Source organism: Haplochromis burtoni, unplaced genomic scaffold (assembly GCF_018398535.1).
Source record: "Haplochromis burtoni strain Fernald_Lab_line unplaced genomic scaffold, NCSU_Asbu1 Contig_28, whole genome shotgun sequence".
In the NCBI taxonomy this organism is placed as follows: Eukaryota; Metazoa; Chordata; class Actinopteri; order Cichliformes; family Cichlidae; genus Haplochromis; species Haplochromis burtoni.
In genome coordinates, this window is record NW_024582389.1 from 2,289,917 (window position 1) to 2,309,919 (window position 20,003).

Below are 20,003 nucleotides of genomic sequence, written 5' to 3' on the forward strand. Positions count from 1 at the left end.
AGTTTTCAGTGTATTTCAGTGATATTTGATTTCTCCCGACTTTATACTGTAATGCTCTAAGCTGATAGTATACAAAAACATACAGATATTTTGCCAGATTTAACTGGAATTGGCAACAGCTTTATGCAGCATATGTCATTCTGTGTAAACTCAATGTGCTTAACACAAAAGACAAAAATACCTATGTAGTTTTACAACGCATTTTTTTTAAAAAGATGTTGAGTCTATTTTTAGTCACAGATGTAACTGATCTCCGGTTAGCAGGCAGCTTATTCCAAAAACATTGTCACAGATAATAAAAAGCATAGATATGACGAGAAGAAGACCTTATTTGCTATAAGTATTATAAAATTCGTCCGTGTTGCACATAATGTTCTCTAAAGATTAACACGTTGTATATACAGAATATAATTTTACATTATTAGTTCCAATGCTTCTTTAAGTCCCGCTATGAAGCCGTTTTCTCGGGAAAGATCACCTTTTCCCCTCCCCGTACCCATGATATCGATTGTTCTGAGCTCTAAAGTTAAACTTAGCGCACTTCTATTCACTCTATACCCTCCTATTGGCTAGCGAGCTCGTCGATGTCTAACCAGCCAATCACAGGCAAGTAAGTCGAAGCATGGCACCAGCAGCACTCTGCTTTCGTTTAGCCGTCCTGAGAAGCTAGAGAAGTGAAAGCTAACACGTGGAAATATTAATTTGGGATATTTTGCTATTTATGCAGGGTAGTGTAGTGCCTTTTTGAACTGTGCCTTGACAGCGAAGACCCCGAATCATTAGCTGAGAAAAACATTTATCGTTCAGCTGAGCTAGTTAGCTCGTTTATCAGCTTCGTTATGGCGGACAACGGAGACGATGATAATCAGTACAGAATTAAAGAGGGTGACTACGTTGTGTTGAAACGAGGGGAAATCTTCAAAGCTGTGCAGATTCAGCCGAGGAAGTAAGTTGACAGCTTTAAAGGAAAATATAAGCATTTTAACCACCTTAAATACTTCACTGAATTTGTGCTGATCATAATATTTTTACGAGAAGCACAGACTGAGGATTAGCTCACATAAGATGCTTTTGTGTTCATTTGTTATTTTCAGATCAAAGCATGTGTGCAGTGAGATGTATTATGCAGATTATACTAACAAACTGCTCTTTCTGTCTCTCTTAGAAAGGTGATTTTTGAGAAGCAGTGGATCTTCCTCGATAATGCAGTGGGACAGCTGTACAGCACCACATTTGAAATTTTGTCTGGAGGAAATCTAAAGCCACATGAGCTCAAGGACACTGCAAGCCCCCTTGGTGTGTAACCTGCTGTTAAATCTTAAGTCTTTTTCATATTTTCAGATATACAACTGACTCTTTTATGCTACCAGTTGCATTTGGACTTGTGACGACCACCTTCTATACCCAAATAAATATGTCATAGACTTTCTATAACCTTTTACTTACAGTAGTGTCTTTGTGTGCTTGTTTGTGCCTCCCAGATGCAGTGGAGACAGGTACAGACAACAGAAATATTGTTGACGATGGCAAATCACAGAAGCTGACCAGAGATGACATTGAGGCTCTTAAAGAGAAAGGTCTGAAGGGTCAGGTACATGTGAAACTTTACAATTTCACATTTAAATGTGTCAGAGTACTGCCTATAGTTGTTATCTTACAGAGTGATGGTAAAAAATACTTTTTTTTTTTTCATTGCAAATTGGATGGAAAACCAATGTTGACGAGTATCTCTAATTGATGACTTTAATTGAATATATGAAAAATACAGAAGGTAACTCAGCTAATACTGATAACAGTAGTTTTGCACCAACAAGGGGATTCCTAAAGAGCTAGGCAGACCTGAAAAACTATCTACAGCCGATGAACATTATGTGAAAGTCATGTCATAAAGAAATGGGAACAAATCCTATAAAGTCATGACACGGGACCTGAGAGATTCATTTGGCCATTCAGCTGATCCTTTCACTGTTTACTGAAGCCTCATCAGAAATGATCTCAGTGGAACAGCAGCTATTTTTACAGAAGGAAATACTTCCTTAACGAAATCTCACAAGTCCACTTCTAATTTGTGAATGCCAAATTACAGAAGAACTGCACTGAGAATCCATGGCGATAAGTCTCATGGAACGATGAATCCTGATATTCCTAAATAAGAACAGAATAGATCAGGTGAGTGGTACAGCACGGAGTGTTTATGGCCATCTGTAAAACACAGTGGAGGCTCTGTCATGGTTTGGGACTGCATTTCAGCCAGTAGTGTTGAGGATCTTGGCAAAACCGATGGAATTAGGAACACAGAAAATTACAATCAGATATTGATCCACCATCTATTACCACCTAGAAAACATCTGATTTGCAGCAGCTTCATTTTGATAAGGATCCCAAACATAGTGCCAGTGAAGTAACCTGGATAGAAATGCAAAGAATGGAAGACTATCAGTCATGGCCTGGACCTCAACTTTGTTGGTGTGGGATCATCATGACAGACAAGGGGACAAAGGGCAGTCAAGGTCCAAAGAAAAGCTTTGAATGTCCTTCAAGAAGCCTGGAGAACTGTTCCTGAAGACTACTTAAAGACATTGCAAGAAAGCTGCCTAAGAGAGTTGAGGCTGGTCATTAGAATTGTTGATTTCCGATTTATATATAGTATTTTCATGTATGCTTGAAGATTTTTCAATAAAGTGCTGCACCTTTTCCCCCATTTTCCTAGCACAATGTAAAGAAATAGGGGGTGGCATAAGACTTCAGCGCAGTACACATCTAAATGAGTTACTGCTTTAGAGACTTGTGTAAACAAGCAGTTAAACATATGACATATTTATTTAAAATAGATTTTAGTGGTTGCACATCTTAAATGGGAACCAACAGGCTTGGCGTTGAGTCCCGCATACATGATAGCAAAGTTGTAGGAAAATAAAGAGACAGAACACATTGTGTTTTTGTCTTTTCGTGGGAACATTGTGTTTTTAGGATTTAATTAAATTGCTGTATTCCAACATAAAGTGTTTGGTCATCACAGGACATCATTAAGAAGCTCGTAGATAACCACGCCACTTTCGGAGATAAGACTGAGTATTCCCAGGTTAAATACATCAAGAAGAAGAAGAAAAAGTGAGTCACTTATGATGATACAGCCACAGCCTATTCTGGACTGTTTCTTTAACGAGCTGTGTTTTAATTAGTGTTATCGGTTGTTCCCGTCTTTTGCAGGTATGAAAATACGGTGATGATTCTAAAGCCGTCCTGTCGCATCCTGGCTATGATGTACCACGGCCGCGAACCAGGGAAGATCTGGTGAGTCAGCACGTGAATTATGAGCAAGTGTGTTTTCTTTAAATAGCTGTAAGATGTCTACATGAAACAAATGTTTCCATGTGCCGCAGCCACCTGCGGTATGACACACTTGCCCAGATGCTAACTCTGGCGAACATCCACGCTGGCAGTAAGGTGTTGGTGTTTGAGACTTGTGCTGGGCTTGTACTGGGATCCATCATGGAAAGAATGGGAGGCAAGTTTCTTCTTCTCTGTGCAGTTATTAAGGTTTTTTTTCTTGTTTGTTTTGTACTTCTTGCACACATCTTTTCCTTGATCTTTTGAATAAATACTCTTTGCTTCCTCCTCATCCAGGCTACGGATCAGTGATCCAAATGTACCCAGGGGGTGGGCCAGTGCGGGCGGGAGTGGAGAATTTTGGCTTTCCTGCGCATTTTCACGACACGCTGCATGAGTTTCCCATCTGCCACGTCAACGCTCTCTTGGCAGGAACTCTGGACACCAGTGCCAAAGACCCCACTGCTGGTAAGGCTCGCTTTTTTTTTTTTTTTTTTTTTTTAAACAGTCTTTTCAAGATAGTTACACCCCTTTAGTTTCAGATGTAGAAGTATAGCTTCTCTCTTCCATTTGATCTTCATTTGTTCACGTGAGCATACAGAAAACGTTTAATTCAGTAGTTCAGAAAGTAAAACAATAACCTAAATCTAACTTGACCCGTAAAGTATGATTCAAGAGACTGAATCATACTTTATGGTGTTCGATGTTACGCTGACAAAGCTTTATCATTTCAGAGAATACTCATGAAAAGCAGTTGAACTTGGCAGCAGAGAAGAAGCAAAACCAGCCTGAGGCAGAAGAGCAAGGCACTCCAGAGGAGGAGAGCATGGTGACCAACACTGGTGATGATGCTGGTCAGGACGTGGAGAAAACGGAGAAGGATAAACTCAAAGAAGCCAAGGTGTGTCCAGCGTTCATGCACTTTCCTTTTTTCCCCCCTCAATCCTCTTAGTTTTGTTGTCATCAGGAACAGGAGCTAGCCTGCTAGTCTCACTTCACAAAAGGAAGCAAACACAGATGCACCATTTAGAGTAAATACTCCCAATTCTTTATGCTGCTATGAAGTTGCTACTCTGACTTCATAGAAGTTGCACAGACAGTCAAATGTGGCTTCCATGTTTTCATGGCAAAGAAGATATGTATGGGTGTGCAGATTTAGCAGTAGTTATCATTAAGCTAGTGAGGTACTCGACATCTAAAGAAGATTTATGTCCTAAAAAACAAAAATATACCAGCCTCCTGTCACTTTGGACTCAAAAAAGGAACATGAGTAAATAAGTGCCGGCAAGGTTTTTGAAGGTTGGTGAAGTTAAGTTAGATGACAGTTGGCGTTTCCATCCACAGCACAATATTATGGCACTGCATGCTTGGTTGCGTAAGTTGCATAATAAAAATTCTGTTGGCTGGACAGTATTCCTCTTTGGTGCAGTTAATCAGTACAGATGTGGACACTGTAATCGTGCTCGTGTGCAGACTAAAGCAATCATACGGAGACCCTTTGGAGGAGGTGGTCTCAGTTCAGTTCCAAACTAATTCCAGAGCAGTTTCTTTATGGTGACAACGTGATCCGACCCAACTCGCGAGTGCACACTGCAAGATTGAGTCGTTTCTGTAGCCATGTATGGATTGCATTCTCGGCTGTACTATTAATACATAACATAGATGTGTATTAATACATAAAAAATATGAGGGATGAATTTTCCATGTTATTGTCTCGTTCTCATGTGGTTTGTGGTGGCACCTTTGGTTCACTTGGAGGATTAGCTGAGTGAAAAGAAACTAAAACACACAAAAAAACTACATGTCTAAATACTCATCTACTAATTCAGACCATAACCAAAAAACAATAGATGTGAAAACACATGAAGTCTTAAAACTATTTAAAAAAACAAACAAACAAGGATGACAGTAGCATTTGTTGACAGGGCCAAAGTTAAAAGGCAGCATAAATAGTATTATTGGACGGGTAATATATCATCACTAAACAACTGGACACAGTCATCAATGATGCTGACACATCATTGACTCTCACATACTATCATATGGTTTCCTGATCTCAGGGTTTGTTTGTTTTCTACAGGCTCAGGTGAAAAAGCTGAGACTAGAGGAGAAGCAGAGGAAGCTGGCAGCTACCGCCGCCCTGCTGAAAGGAAGGAATGCCGACGGGTTGGTGTCCGATTTTATTCCTACATCGACATTTCTGTCTCTCATCCCGCTCTTTCTAACATCCACCTCTCTCCGCTCCGGCTCTGCCTTTTTAAAAATTACTCCATATTCAACCAGGTCATTAAAAAAAAGAAAGAAGCAATTACAGTAGATCGCAGGGATGAGAAATTTATGAATGATTATAGTGTCATTAACTATCTCCATAAAAGTCATTAGAAATTATTTGTTTCTTCTGAGCACACACATATTGACTATTGTACATTGCCCTTTACGGGGTAAGTAAATTGATTGCTCAGCAGCTTCCTCTCATATAAAGTGAAGAACGCCTTATAGTTGTTTTGTGACTGATGGATAAATTGTTATCAAGGTGACATCTGAGACTGGAATACAAGTGTTGAGCTTGTTTCTCTATTGATTCCCCTCTAAATCACTGCAGCTTTATGAAAATCACATTGTCCTAAAACACCCTTTTTGACTCGCTCTCTCGTTCAGCTTTCTGAAATATAGTACGAATGTCTACTACAGGAAGGTAGTAAATCCTTGAGTCTTGCGTTAATGTCTTGCATGCAGCATTAGTTACTGAATTGCAGTATTGCCTACCTACGCATTTCCTGTACAGCTGACAGTGTATTTCATACTAGGCTTGTTTGCCTGATCATCTCTCTCTTCTTCACCTGCAGGCTGGTTATAGCGAGCCGGTTTCACCCCTGTCCCGTCCTTTTGGGCCTGCTCAAATTCCTCTCACCCTCCAGGCCTTTTGTAGTTTATTCCCAGTATATAGAGGTAAGATCTTCCATGTCCCGTACGGAACAAAGCTAATAAGTGAGATCTCTCATTAGTTGCCACTGTAGTCAGGCTTGTATTGGTTAGACATCCAATGGGGGGGGGGGCTGCCATACCACATGAATGCAATGGGCATTATCACCGCCAAGAGGTTGCTTGAACTTATTAACTTCCTTCATGCCCATGTTGCTAGAAAGAGCAATCTGTCATATTTTCTATGTTGATTTCCGCAGCCTCTCATAGAGTGCTTCAAGAAACTCAAGGAATGTGGCGGCACAGTCAACCTCAGACTCACAGACACCTGGCTGAGACATTACCAGGTAAATATTTGGACTCTGCACTGTGTGCGCTTTCTGTTTTTTTTTTGTTTTTTTTTGCATTTGAAGCTATTCTATAATCAAAGTATAATGAAGGTGGCTCATAGTCAACAAGCAACAGGGAATAATTACTCAAATCAGCACAGCTAACTGCTTTATCACTGTTTAGGTTAACTAGACAATTACCTCTTTTCCATTAGCATCGGCTCTGCTCAACTCGACTCAACTGCTACTTTTTTTTGTTATTATTTTGATGTTTGTGAAGGAATTGCTCTCATGACTAATTAAGTGCTGCCGCTGACTGGATAGTCTGTGGCATACAGAGTTGACATTACACTTTCCCATTGACTCATACCGCTTGGACCCCCAACTGAGCAGGTACTAAAAAAAGTAGATGGTAACAATAAAAACCGAGTTTAAAGAAGATTTAGGAGCGTGTCTGTGGGAACTGCTGCCCTCTCATCCAGAAGATTTGTGAGCTCAGATATTGATGTTCAACGTGAGGGCCTGACCCATAGTTTTCATACTAAATCACGTTAAAGGTGTTTAGTGAGCTTGAGTTCAGGCTTCTACACAGGCCATTGAAGTTTTCCACACTAATCTCATCCAGCCGTACCTTTATGGACTTTGCTTTCTGCACTGGGGCACAATCATGCTGCAACAGAAAAGGGTCGTTCCAGCTTTTCCTTTACTGGAACAAAGAGGGGCAGGCCAATCCAGGAAAACAACCCCATGGCATTATTATTATTCTACCACACTTTACAAATTTAACAATACAGACAGGCAGGGAGCCCAAACCCATCCATCAGACCACCAGATAGCAAAGTGTGATTTGTCACTGTACAGAACACTGCTCCAGAGTCCAGTGTTGGCACCTTTATACCTCTCCGCTGGTATTGTGCTTGGTGATGTGAAGCTCATTTGCTCGGTTATGGAAATCCATGCCCTGGAGCTCCCAGCACACAGTTTTGTGCTGATGTTTATGTCAGAGGAGGTTTGGAACTCCAGGCTTTTTTAACACTGTCTGCCTAAGCAGTCTGTAATGTTACATGGACTTCCACTTTGTGGCTGAATTGCTTTGGTTTGTAAATATTTTCACACTTACAGCCGAACAAGAAATAAATTTCCCAAACTTTTTGCTGCGATAACATCCTGTTACAGTGTCATGCTCAAATTGATGATAGCAGCGATGTATAAACGTTGAAACCTTTTGAAACACTGTGTAGATGGACCCGATCTTTCACAAGTGTCTGTAAATGCAGACTGCATGGCTTAAGTGCTTGATTTTTATACACATGTGGACATGGGACACCTTTATTCAAAGATGAAGAGGTGTGGCCCAATATATTTGCCCAAATTAATAATTGTGGATTATTATCTTTCGATTCATTGGTTGTTGTCCCACCAGGATCTATTGCTTAACCATAAGTATTCACAATGTGTAATGACACAATCCAGAAAAGAATCTAATTCTCCGCTTAGGAACTGCAAGCATTGAATTAATTAGAACACGGGGATGTTGCTGATTATCCCTGTTGAAGCTTCTTTTATTTCTAAACACTTTACTTTGGACTAACTTATAAAACCCTTCTACATTTGGGAGCATCACTACATTACATTAATTGCCACTGCTCTTGATAAATTATTAGACTCCCTACTTTTGTTTTTCTTTATTTTTGCATTCCTTTTCTTTCCAATTGCTTCTTACAGAATTGGATACTAAGCAGCAGCAACTAGATAAATGCATGTTTGCAGACTCTCAGGACCAAAGTGTTATTCACCCTCTAACCATTCTTGCAGAGTTAATGTCTCCTGACTGCGACTCTGTTTGGTCCCTAGGTGTTGCCTGACAGGACACATCCTCTGCTACTAATGAGCGGGGGCGGGGGCTACCTCCTCTCAGGGACGACCGTTGCCACGGACCACTCGAAACCTGCAGGCTCTAAGCAAGCTGAAGAACCAGCGCCAAAGAGACAGAAACTGGAAGACACGGAGGGATAAACAAATACAGAAGCATCAAATCTTTTTAAGGGCACATTCCCAGAGGCCTGTAGGGATTTTTTTTTTTCCTCCTGTGATGTTGAACTGATTTGACACCATCAGTAGTAAGGGGAGACCGAGTGTCTGGTTTGTATTCATCAGAACACTTTTTCCTGCCGGGTGTGCTCACATCAGTGGAGATGAGAAGTAAATTGTTAGCCAGTTTATAGTTTGTGTGTCGAGAGTAACAGCTTTGGTTGTTTTTGTCCTGAGACAAGTAAAAGTTTTTTTTTTATGCTTTCCAGATTCTACGTTATAACTTGCTTTTATTTTATTTTGTTATTCTTGCAGAAATTGCCATTTGTTTTATGAAACAGTTGCTGATGCAGCTTTACTGCGGGCTACATTTCTACCTGCACATTATTAAAAAGCAGTACTGAAAGAACCAAATGTGTGACCACGTTTTTTCTTCAATAAATAAAGGAGAGATGTTGGTTTGGTCCCAGAATAACTGTTTATTGAGTGCAGTCAGAACAAACTCTGCAGAACACATTTAAGTAATTATGATCTCATATATGTATATATTGTTTTTACATTTCTCTGAATATAAACATCCAAGCCATTCCCATGCTGTTTGATTTGATAACATCAAAATATCACAAAAACGAAAACTCAGCTAAAATGCTTTGGCAAGGCTCCAGGGTTGTTGTTTTTTTCTTCATTTTAACACTGCAAGCACACTGAACTGGCAGACATACAGTAAAATTGCAACTTTTTTTTGTTGTTTTTCAGTTATGCAGTGTTTTCATGCAACTTGGCTGCAATTTTCTGCAACTCCATATCCATCGCTGCCAGGTTCTGTAGCTCTTTCTCCTGAAAAACACAGATTAACACATTACCAACATTTCCTGCTGGAACAGCATCACATTTGGAATAGAAATCAGGACTGAATGATCATACATTTCCTTCTATTTCCCCCGCCACCCTGTGCCTGCTTCAAATAAAATATTGTAATTGGTCATTTAGGTTAACTAGTCCCTCATCATGCTTGTAGTTGCATTGCTGAAGAACTAATAAATCATTATGCCATCGCCTCCCTAATTTGTTTTTCTGCTTCAAAGACAGGGAGGTCTCTGTAGGCTCTAGTTCTTTTTTTTTAATGGGTATATTATAACTTTGTTTGCTCTGAGAAGCTGCAGTCATGTGGTTCTTACTGTGATTACTGCAGCACTCATAAAACGCTGGTGCAGGGAGAGCAAAAAAAAAAAGAAGCGCTGTGAGGAAGTCAGCACGCAGATTCAAAGCAAGCCAGACGAGTCGCTGCTCATGAACGCACTGGTTAGATTCTCCTTTATGTTTTGAGGACATGCTCACAAGGGGCGGTTCTTGATGTGCATTTGCACAGATGCGTTGAGCTTTTTGAAGGATAAATCCCAGGATCACGGTGCAGGCTAGAGATGTCCCTAATGAGACGAGCTGCTTTTTCTCCTCGTGAAGCGGTGCGGTGGAGGTGTGTGATGCGCTCTGTGGTTTTACTAGGTCAGCTAAATGTGGTGCAAATAGTTTACAGAAACAGCTGCAGAGTGCAGTGTGGTTTTTATCAGATTGCGTTTTTTGGATGAACTGACTTTTTGTAATATTAAATTACCTGTTTGTTGTCTGAACCCTTCTGGTCATCAGTATAAGTAGCAGACGTGATTCCAAGACTAATTTTCAGTCTTCATCAGTGGCATAAAACACTTTTTTTTGCACTTGTGAATGCAGCCTTCTTTTTTTTTTTCTTTTTTTTTTGTACCTCCTGTGGTGTAAGTGCTCTCTGCTGTGAGCTCCTCATTGCCTCCTCTTGAGGAGAGTGGTTAGCCAGCTGGTTTATCTTATAGCTCAGCAACTTGGTCAGTTCATCCATCTGAACAGACAAAAAGGAAAAAAATACATTGTGTCTACAAAAATATACAGTGACTTCAGACTGGGTGAAGTAACATTCTGTTGAAAAATGTCAAAACTAAGCGCTCTTTGATGTAGCACACAGAGCAGTCATATGCAGTTGATTATCTTCAGTCAAACGCTGTATTGTCACAACCTCGTGCTTACCTTGTTTGAGGTTGCAGTGTGTTCTTCTGAATCCCTTTTAAACCAGGCTGGGTGGTAGAAGCCTCGGTAAATCCAGGGATTGCGCTTCTCAGCAAGATATCTGAAAAATGGTTAGATTTTTACCAACTTCTTCTTATTTATTCGTTTTTTATGGCAGCACATGTTTCATTTGTGAGATTTGGCTTTTATTCTCTGTTCTTACAGTAATCTGCAGTATTTTGTGCTCCAGATTGCAGGCAATGAACCTGCGACACTTAACAGTAGAAGTCGTTTGACGTGAAAAAAATATTTGAAGTACCTCAAAGCTGCGTCTCTGTCCTTTGCCGCCTCCGCGTCTTCTTCTGTGAGCTCCTCATCTCGTTTGTGTTTCTTTTGGTGGTACCTGCCGGGTCTCCAGTTTCTCTTCTCTCTTCCAGTGTCAAAATCAAAGTATTCCTGGCTGCGTTCTTCATCTGGCTCCTCTCTGGCTTCTTCTGACAGCTCTTCATCTCGCTTGTGTCTCCTCTGGTGGTATCGGCCAGGTCTCCAGTCTCTCTTATCTCTTCCGGTATCAAAACCCCAGTATTCTTGACTGCGTTCTTCATCCGGTTCATCCCTAGCTTCATCTGACAGCTCTTCATCCCGTTTGTGTCTCCTCTGGTGGTACCTGCCGGGCCTCCAGTTCCTCCTCTCTCTTCCAGTGTCAAAATCCCAGTCTTCTTGGCTGCGTTCATCATCCGGTTCATCCCTAGCTTCATCTGACAGCTCTTCATCTCGTTTGTGTCTCCTCTGGTGGTACCTGCCAGGCCGCCATTCTCTCTTCTCCCTTCCAGTGTCAAAATCCCAGTCTTCCTGACTGCGTTCTTCTTCTGGCTCCTCTTTGGCTTCTTCTGACAGCTCTTCATCTCGTTTGTGTCTCCTCTGGTGGTACCTGCCAGGTCTCCAGTCCCTCTTATCTCTTCCGGCATCAAAATCCCAGTACTCCTGGCTACGTTCTCCATCTTCCTCGCCCTCTGATGGCTCGTCGCTGCGTTTGTGGAGGGTTTTCTTGTGATGATAGCGATGTGTGGGTTTCCAAATGCGTTTGTATCTCTCCTCCTCATTCTCATCCCCGTGCCTTTTGTCTGCTTCCCAGCGCTCTTGGCTACGTTCCTCATCTACCTCGTTTTCTCCTAGAGGTTCCTCGTCTCGTTTGTGTTTTCTTTGGTGGTATCTTCCAGGCCTCCAGTTCCTCTTCTCTCTGTCTTCATCTTCCTCTTCCTCATCGTCTGACCTCTTTTCATCTACTCCCCAACTCTCTTGGCTGCGCTCGCCATCCTCTTCTTCCTCTCCTCGTTTGTGCCTTCTTTGGTGGAATCTTCCAGGCCTCCAGCTGCTCCTCTTCTCCCGTTCTTCTTCCACATCGTTCTCATGTCTCTTGTCCTTCTCATCACCCAGACTCCAGGATTCTTGGCTGCGCTCATCTTCTGGGTTTTCTCTTTTTTCTTCCACAGACTTCAGGAGTTCCTCGATGTCTTTCACATCTGCTGCCTTTGCCACTGGCTCTGCGTGAACTTTGACTATCTCTTCATGAGTTACTGAGCCATCCCCACTCTTCTTGTCCAACGGGGCATGTATAATACCTGTGACAGAGCAAAAGAAATATTATAAACAATCCACAAAGAGCTACACAGGTGCAAGTTATGATGGATTTGTAGTGGAATTTTAACCTTTAGATCAAAAGAATAATGATCTGAGGAAATCAGCACTACTTTTTTTTTAGAGAAGTCATGTGAAAACTATGATCATTTTTAATGTAAACTGCTGCCTGATTTTATACCTGCTCAAAGCTTTGAGCTTCTCACTTGCGCTCTGAGCGCTGTTTTACCCGTCTGAAGGTTAAAAAATAATAATAATAATAACAATCCTGGAATTATCCAACCGATCATTTGTGCTACAGACCTGCTTGGATGATGTCTTTGCATTGCTGATCGACCTGAGAGTCCGGTTTGGAGAGAGCTTTGGACAGAACTTCAACCAAACATCGTGTTACCTGGAAAAATCAAATGAGCTAAATAACAATATAGATCTTTGCACAGAAAATGCTTTGATTAAAAAGCAACGAATCGAAAAACATACCACATCCTCTCTCTGCTCTTCTTTACCAACTGGAAGCGCAAGATTTCCTGCATTGGAATAATTAAAAAAAAAAGTATCTGTGTTAAACATATAGGTTGATAAGCGAATAGTTTGCTTGTAGCGAATCTGAGGAATCGATGGCGTCTCTGTCCATGGTCCTGAAGAAACTTATTGTACAGCACTCAACAAAAAAAAGGGGTGAAAAAACAGAATGAAAAGAAAGGCATAACTCTTTCACCTACCTGTCAACAGAGCCGTAACCGCCAGCACGACTGGAACAAGTCTCATCGTGACGAGCTGACGGGTAAATCCGGGAAAACGTGACAAAGCTGGAGCTCTCGTCCCTCCGCGGCGGCAGGAGAGAGCTGCGCTGACTGTGCGCCTGCTGCTCTGAGTGTTGCAGCAGAGGAGCGCCTTAAATAAAGAGAGGAGTGGGCTGGAGGGGCGTGGGAGGAACAACCTTAGGCTCAGTTAATGTCATGACTCATTAGACCTGCAAAGAGAGCGACTTGATGGGAATTTCGACATTTTGTGGGAAGCCAAATTGTAATCCGGTTATTGTCGCGGTGCGTTCAGGTGACACGTTAGGTTAAAGAGGCGCTGGCATTAAGAGTTCATGCGGCGTGTTTGTCCTGCTGGTACGGCGGGTGGACACGACACGACCCCGAAGATGTTATGCAACGTGATACCTTACAAGACTACTTTGAAAGTGTCGTTTTCGATGTTCCCAGAGAAGTTTCTGTTTGCTGCTGGTGCTTGTGTCCTCCTTAGAAAAATAGTTATGTTTATTTCAGGTTATGCCTGGTGGCTAATTCCCTTAAAATATCAGTTGTCTCTGCGGTTTCCGGTTGTAGTTATATAATTCCTCCCTTATATTTGCCCAAACGGCTTGGGTGTGCGCGCTAAAGAAAGTCAGAACTGTACCCAAATTTCCCCAGTGATTCATCCACCTTTGAGCGAGCACCATCCACTTTCCCTTGGGAGCCAGTGGGCTTCAGCACTAGCAGAGGAAAACTAATGGAGATCTGCATCATTAGTTGTTGTGGTTAATCCTGCCTGGTGCGCATATAAGAAGAAAACAAAAGAAAAAAGACTGTGCAGAGGTGTTTTTATTGTTACTGATATTGTTATTGTTGCCTTTTTTCATTGTTCAGTGATCTTTCTGGTGTAGTGTGGGCCTGATCAGGTGTGTAATCCCGCTGTCATAGAGAAGCACGAACATTTACCCACTGCAATGTACAAAGTACAATTGTGGGTGTGTGTAAGTGTAGAGATTTTCTTTCCATTCCCAACTTTGTGGGAAACTAGGCTGTGCATAAACAGTGCCAGGATCTGTGAGTGCTGCTGTCTTTATGACAAACACTGGATTGGAATGAGCTGACACATGCAGCGACAGAGCTCAGACGTAGTAAGCTGGCCTCAGCATGGCCAAGGACATTAAAACTGACAAGTCCTGGCATCTTCTTTTTGGCACTTTGCATCATTTTCACTTCCCTGTACAGCAGTTTGTTCCCTCTTTGTCTACAGTGCAATCAGACGCAGGAAAAAGAAGGAAAAAACAACAACAAATCAAATTAAAAAGTGAACTGAGAATTTTGACAATATAGAATGCTGAAAACTTAAAGTGGTTCCATCTCGGATGTTTTTAGATAAGTATTTTTTTACATACGATGAGAAGCACTGACCTTTAAATGCCACAAAATACATTCAAATTCAATCATGTCTTGGAAAGCATAAGTCCAGAAACTGCAACCGCTGCAAGCAAAATTGGAATATTGCTTACCACAAATCTGAACTCTTGTCTGTGCTTGTCATCCCTACATGACTGGTTATTGACATCTCTATTTGTTCCTGCACAGAGCCTCCTTTGGGGTGACTGAATTAATTACTGTTCAGAACATAAAACTGTAATGCCAGATGGTGTATTGCACACACAAGCAATACACACTGATTCTGTGGCGTGAAATATAGGAGGACCATTTTCAAGTGTGTATGCTTTGTGTTCAATGAACAGCAGTAGGGTAGAAGAGCTCTGCAGTTTCCTCTATTGTCTCTGGGGAGGAAGTTATGTCTGAGGCTCAATATTCCACAGTGAGCCATGCAGTCAGTAGATATCAAAAGCACTGAGCCACTGAATTATACAAGTCCTGTGGTCTGAACAATGTGTGTGTGTGTGTGTGTCCGTAAATGTGTGCTCATTCACATGTGGTTCTGTATATGTGATTTTTGTGGCTTTGCCGCTTTTGCTCAAGGCCCGATTAATATTTCAGTGAGCCACGAAGATATACTGTAGGAGCTTACAGGGGATTTCAGAGGAGAAGCCAGAGTGCTCTGCTGGTCTCTCAGAGCACGACTCAGATTGGCTCGTCTGCAGCAACACCACCTCTTTCATCATCTCCATTTACATGAATGAACAAAAGGCAAAGTGGCTCATGATGAACACAATGCAGTGGGCTGCATGAAAGCCTCGACCGCGCTTTGATCTTTGGTGGGGACAAGCTTTGTGTTTGGCTCAAACCTACTGTGTGACTTTGATGATAGTCCAAGAACAATAGGGGAGTCTGTGTACAGTCACTTTTGGTCAAATACACGTGCGTTTGTTAATATTCTATGGTCAATGCACCATTGTTTTCTGATATTTTGTTGTGAAGGAGTAGCTTCTTATTAGTATATAGGCACAGTCTGATATACTAAAGACTAAAGGTTCTCACTAATTAGCACCCATCCATTTTTAACATCTATCCCAGCACAATTGACCATAAATAGTTTCTCTTTGTTCCAAAAGGAATATATCTTGTCTGCTGCTGTATGAGGCCCCGAAGCATTTTAGAGGACTCTGGAAATTGTGTGTTTTGTTTTGTTTATTCAGTAATTACAGCATTGTGTGTGTGTGTGGGTGGGGATTATTAAGATTGACTGTTGTACTGAGAGAAGATGGCGCTAAAAATGTTTTTAAAGCTTTAAGCACTTATTTCTTAAATCCAGCTTCACAGACAGTTTTACATCTACATCCAGGCGTAAATTAGCCTTTATACATGTAGCGTTTAATGTCACCTTTCATGCCTCTCTCAGGGTGAACTGTAAAAACTTTGGTAATGCCTGATGCAAAAAATATGCCACATCCATCAGCAAGAACTGGATTTGTAGTAGGTTCTGGTTCCAAATCCCAGGCAAGCCCCCAAATTATGTTAGAGCACTTAAATCAATTGTTTAAAAGAACTGTAAGCATTTTAAATTCAAGTTAATTTTTTTTAAAGTCTCACAATACTAAACCTCTCTCCCAAATTCTTATTTATCAAAACACACTGCCAAAACAAACTACCTAAACCAAGAGTGAAAAAAGGCCTTGAATCAACCAGAAAAGTGGGTCATTGTGTTTTCTACTAAGCTAATATTAATCAACCAAACTGGTGAAACAAAAACTAAAAACAGTGTGTTTCTAACTCTAAGCTTAATCAATTAATCATGAAAGAAAACTGTATTCTTCTATATTTTATGGGGGTTGGTGAAAGATGGAGAGCCCCTCCACCTCCTTTGACTTTATATGTGGCATCGCTCAAATGCCATTTCTTCAGCTATAACATTGTTTGTGCTAATTATCCTCATCACAGTTTAGGTTTCAGAGCAGGATCCACACTGTGATGGGAAAAAAAGTCTGGACCACTTGTGGCTCCTGGTGTTTCTGTTGCTAGATATTCAACAAACAAGACCAAGCAGACCATTGGGTAAAGACGATAGAAACGAATAAGCTGTAAAGAATGAAAATGAAGCTCCAAATGACCCATGAAGGTGTCATTACAGAACAGCTTGGTTGTTTATGCACTCATCAGGCTGTGCCATATCTCCCTTTATCCAGATCTGTAATGCTATTAGCACCTTCATTGTGGCATCAGGGTGTGTTCTCAATACAGCACTCAATGGGGTCCAAAAGGCTTTTGCAAGGATAAAATGGCCTATAAAGAGGATTTAGCTCTGATTAATTGTTTAATTCAGGATCTAGATTATCCTAATTAGCAGCCATGCAGGTGAAGGCTTAATTTTATAATATAATATGATAATACTTTACTGGATGTACCTCACTTATTGTTCAGCTTCAGCAACATTTTCATAACAGAATTCAGCTCCTTAATTAAATATCAGAGAGATAACCTGAGGCCAACGACAGAGAATGAATGGGGCTGAATGCCCCACTGAACCTGAAGGCACTCTTTCGGTGTTTGTCTGACTGTGAGCTGCAGACTTGTAGAACTGGGTACTGTAACTGAGCTCTTCTGACACCACCCATGAGTCATTTTTTATTAATGCAGATGGTTTTGGGATTTTTTAAAATTTTATTTTAGTAAAGGTGAAGATTCTAACGAAGTCTTCAAGGAGAAAAGAATACCAAGTGCTACTTAAACGAGAATAAATATGAATAAAGTGAATATGGGATTTTCAGGGTTTTCAAGAATAAAGGTCACTGAGCCTTTACACTACACAGTGAGGACACTGTGTGTTTGCATTATAGCACTGTTATACATCCATATCATCATTTTGACTGCATAACCCACCTCCAGTGAAAACTTATTCATCCAAAATGCTTGTGCGTTTCCTGCTGAATAACATTAAGAGTACTTATTATGGTAGCGCAGGACCGGCTCATTTTAATGTGGTTACATAGCTGTTTGCCAAAATGTGCTAATGAAGTATAGTTATTGAGGAGATAGCATCATCGCTACACTCAGCTAAGAGAGCAAAATATCTCAAACTGTACAAGGAAGGCTTGAGCAGACTGTCGAGTTGGTTGCAAGAGCTAATGAAAGTTTTTATGTGGACCCTGCTGCTGACAGCATGGCACTCAAGGCTGGCAGTAAAATAAAAAGAACTCTATTGAGAACTTGTGGTGCTGCAATTGTAGCGGGAAAAAAGGCCAATAAACCAACCAAATCAAGCCAAGATCCATGCAAAGTCCAGTTCAACTAATGAGTATAATATTCAATCCAGTCAGTTTATACTGAAAGAAAAGGATGGCATAAAAGAGTTTGACCTCTCTCTAGTTTTAATTACTGTGCAACAAGGTTGAATATTTGTCCTTGATTCTTGTTTTAATTTTATTTTAAATCATCTAGTGTTGTTTTTCGGCAGTCTCTAATAGAGACATGTCATTGGCGAGAGTGTTGAAAAGTAAACAATCCCAGTATATGTTTTTGTTTGCTAAATTTTTCATTAATGTCAATGCTGATTAAGCATTCAGATGACTGCTATATTTCCTGAGGTCTTTCAGCTGATCGATTCAATTTTGAAATAACAAACAACAGTAGTAACAACCCCTCTGCCACTTCCCCAGAAACTGCATAATCTAGTTTTAGCTTCTGTGAAATTTGTCAAAAACACTTTTGCATCACTCTGCTCAGACAATTTATGTCCACTATTACTCGCCATATATTTTTTTTTTACCCCTAAAACATAACAAATGTTGACTGCTACACATCTCAGCAGAATTACAACCTTTTGGACTGAACCTCTGAAGTGAGTGAACATTTAATGTGGTCCTGCTGCATATGTTCTCCTCTCCTGGGTTTAAATAATGAGTATTGATTTTTTTTTATGTTAATGTGGCTATCACATAAATCAAATCAATAACTGTGATGAAGAGACACAGACAAATGTTCCATCAAAATAGTGATTAAAGCGTAAGTCCAAGCTGACGCTGAGGCAGTGTAGCATCGATGCATGTGTTTGTATTTTATCAGACCACATTTTCTTCCTAAGAGAGATTTGAAAGAGCACTCAAGTTTTTCCATTATTTCCCCCTCGTTTTCTCTCGTCGCTGCTTTTTCTTGCTGGCTTGCTGTAGTTTCTGCCTTTGTTGTCTCATAATACCACGTCAATATGGCACATGAAAGAGCTCACAAGAGGGACGACAGCTTCACAGTCTAAGTCCGTTTGTTCTTCATAGGAGAAGCAAATGAAAGCTGAAAACACTTCTTTTTCTTCTTCTTCTTCTTCTTTTTTTTAAATAAAAGAAAATGGGAATGGTGTTAGCTTGGCAATACATGAAAAAATCACATTTTATAGCTTCACTACAGTCCCTGCACAGGAATGCTTGTGTCTTTTTGACCTTGAGAGACTTTTTAAAATAAAAACACAAAATACAAACTAGCTTTTCCATGTCATTGATTTTTGTCCCTACTACTTGCAGCTGAGGAAAGGCAGATAAGACACAGTGTACTGTAGAACTACAATTTACACAATGGTTACACAGTGGTTTTGTTTTGTTTTGGACACAGTGTCCAGACTGGGGAGTATTATATTGCATTTTGCATGATTATGACTGTAACGCGGATTAAGCACCTGAGAACTGCTTACAAAATACCTACAGGGAAGGCTTTATCTCCTTAAGCTCACTGCAGAGGTTGTAAAACATGTCAATAACTAAGTTATGCAATCATTTTCTGTGCAGTAAAGCAGTAACTTTTGAGTATAAAAACATGTTAGGGAAAAGCGGTTCACTGCTTTAAAATCTCGACTGAAGTGATATTAAAATTGGCTGATTCTCCCCTAAAGCATCTTTACTGCTGTGACCTTCAACCCTTTACTTGAATTGACACTAATGTTTTGCATTCTCCACAGGAGTGACAATATTGAGTGGTCTGAGTCAGGACCGAGACAGCGGTGAATAAGAAATTGGATTATTTTATCTAAATTCTGCCTCAGGTTCAAAGGTTTAAAGCTTGTCAATAAGTGTAAAGCTTCAGTGTGTTATACTGGCCTCAGACAGAGCCTAAAGGTAACTTCTTGATTGCATTCACGGTGAGGCCTTTTGGTTTGAAAGGTAACCTTTGTGCTAGATTCAAATAGGAGATTGCATTACACCAATTGCATCACACCGGTGTGCTCTGCGGGACAATAAAACAATAAATAATACTTACTATCTGTCTATTTTATCTATGTGTGCAAATCAAAACAAAATCATCTTGCGATTATTATTTGCCATCTCTGACCTATTAACACTGAACACACTTCATCTGGAGATCTGCTGCATATTTGATGTGGGAGCCAACAGCACATAATGTTTGTTGTGTAAGCTGATCACTAAATATTCAAAGCACACATGTGATACTACCTCTTTGTTATTCTGTTTAGTTGCTGATGAATTTCTAGTAGTGTTCTCTTACAAAAATGCCCAACTGTGGAAAAGAGAGTAATCAGAGATCGTCTTTGCTTTAATTATTTGTGGCACAGATTCAACAAGGTGCT

General features: G+C 40.6%; 2 protein-coding genes across 2 annotated transcripts; one reads left to right on the forward strand and one right to left on the reverse strand.

The window, feature by feature from the left end:
- The first annotated feature begins 616 nt into the window (after positions 1-616).
- On the forward strand, positions 617-9,021 carry trmt6 (tRNA methyltransferase 6 non-catalytic subunit). The gene is made up of 12 exons (XM_005917709.3): positions 617-946; positions 1,166-1,296; positions 1,482-1,591; positions 3,020-3,111; positions 3,211-3,294; positions 3,384-3,508; positions 3,628-3,798; positions 4,065-4,231; positions 5,411-5,496; positions 6,177-6,279; positions 6,513-6,599; positions 8,436-9,021. Exons 1-12 carry the CDS (start codon positions 840-842, stop codon positions 8,595-8,597), a joined length of 1,425 nt encoding a protein of 474 aa, XP_005917771.1. The 5' UTR covers positions 617-839; the 3' UTR covers positions 8,598-9,021.
- Positions 9,022-9,071: 50 nt separating this feature from the next.
- Positions 9,072-13,363, reverse strand: chgb (chromogranin B). The gene is made up of 7 exons (XM_005917708.3): positions 13,007-13,363; positions 12,765-12,811; positions 12,588-12,678; positions 10,966-12,268; positions 10,668-10,767; positions 10,372-10,482; positions 9,072-9,449 (listed from the first exon to the last, which is right to left on the reverse strand). Exons 1-7 carry the CDS (start codon positions 13,050-13,052, stop codon positions 9,369-9,371), a joined length of 1,779 nt encoding a protein of 592 aa, XP_005917770.1. The 5' UTR covers positions 13,053-13,363; the 3' UTR covers positions 9,072-9,368.
- Positions 13,364-20,003: the final 6,640 nt, after the last annotated feature.

What these genes read in the sequence shown, in the direction of transcription:
- trmt6 (XM_005917709.3), top strand. Translation starts at nt 840, where the DNA reads ATGGCGGACAACGGAGACGATGATAATCAGTACAGAATTAAAGAGGGT. An exon ending in GTGCAGATTCAGCCGAGGAA is followed by an intron (nt 947 to 1,165) that starts GTAAGTTGACAG and finishes TGTCTCTCTTAG; the next exon opens with AAAGGTGATTTTTGAGAAGC. An exon ending in TTTATTCCCAGTATATAGAG is followed by an intron (nt 6,280 to 6,512) that starts GTAAGATCTTCC and finishes TGATTTCCGCAG; the next exon opens with CCTCTCATAGAGTGCTTCAA.
- chgb (XM_005917708.3), bottom strand. Translation starts at nt 13,052, where the DNA reads ATGAGACTTGTTCCAGTCGTGCTGGCGGTTACGGCTCTGTTGACAG. An exon ending in GACAGAGACGCAGCTTTGAG is followed by an intron (nt 10,768 to 10,965) that starts GTACTTCAAATA and finishes ACCATTTTTCAG; the next exon opens with ATATCTTGCTGAGAAGCGCA. An exon ending in GAGCACTTACACCACAGGAG is followed by an intron (nt 9,450 to 10,371) that starts GTACAAAAAAAA and finishes TGTGTTTTTCAG; the next exon opens with GAGAAAGAGCTACAGAACCT.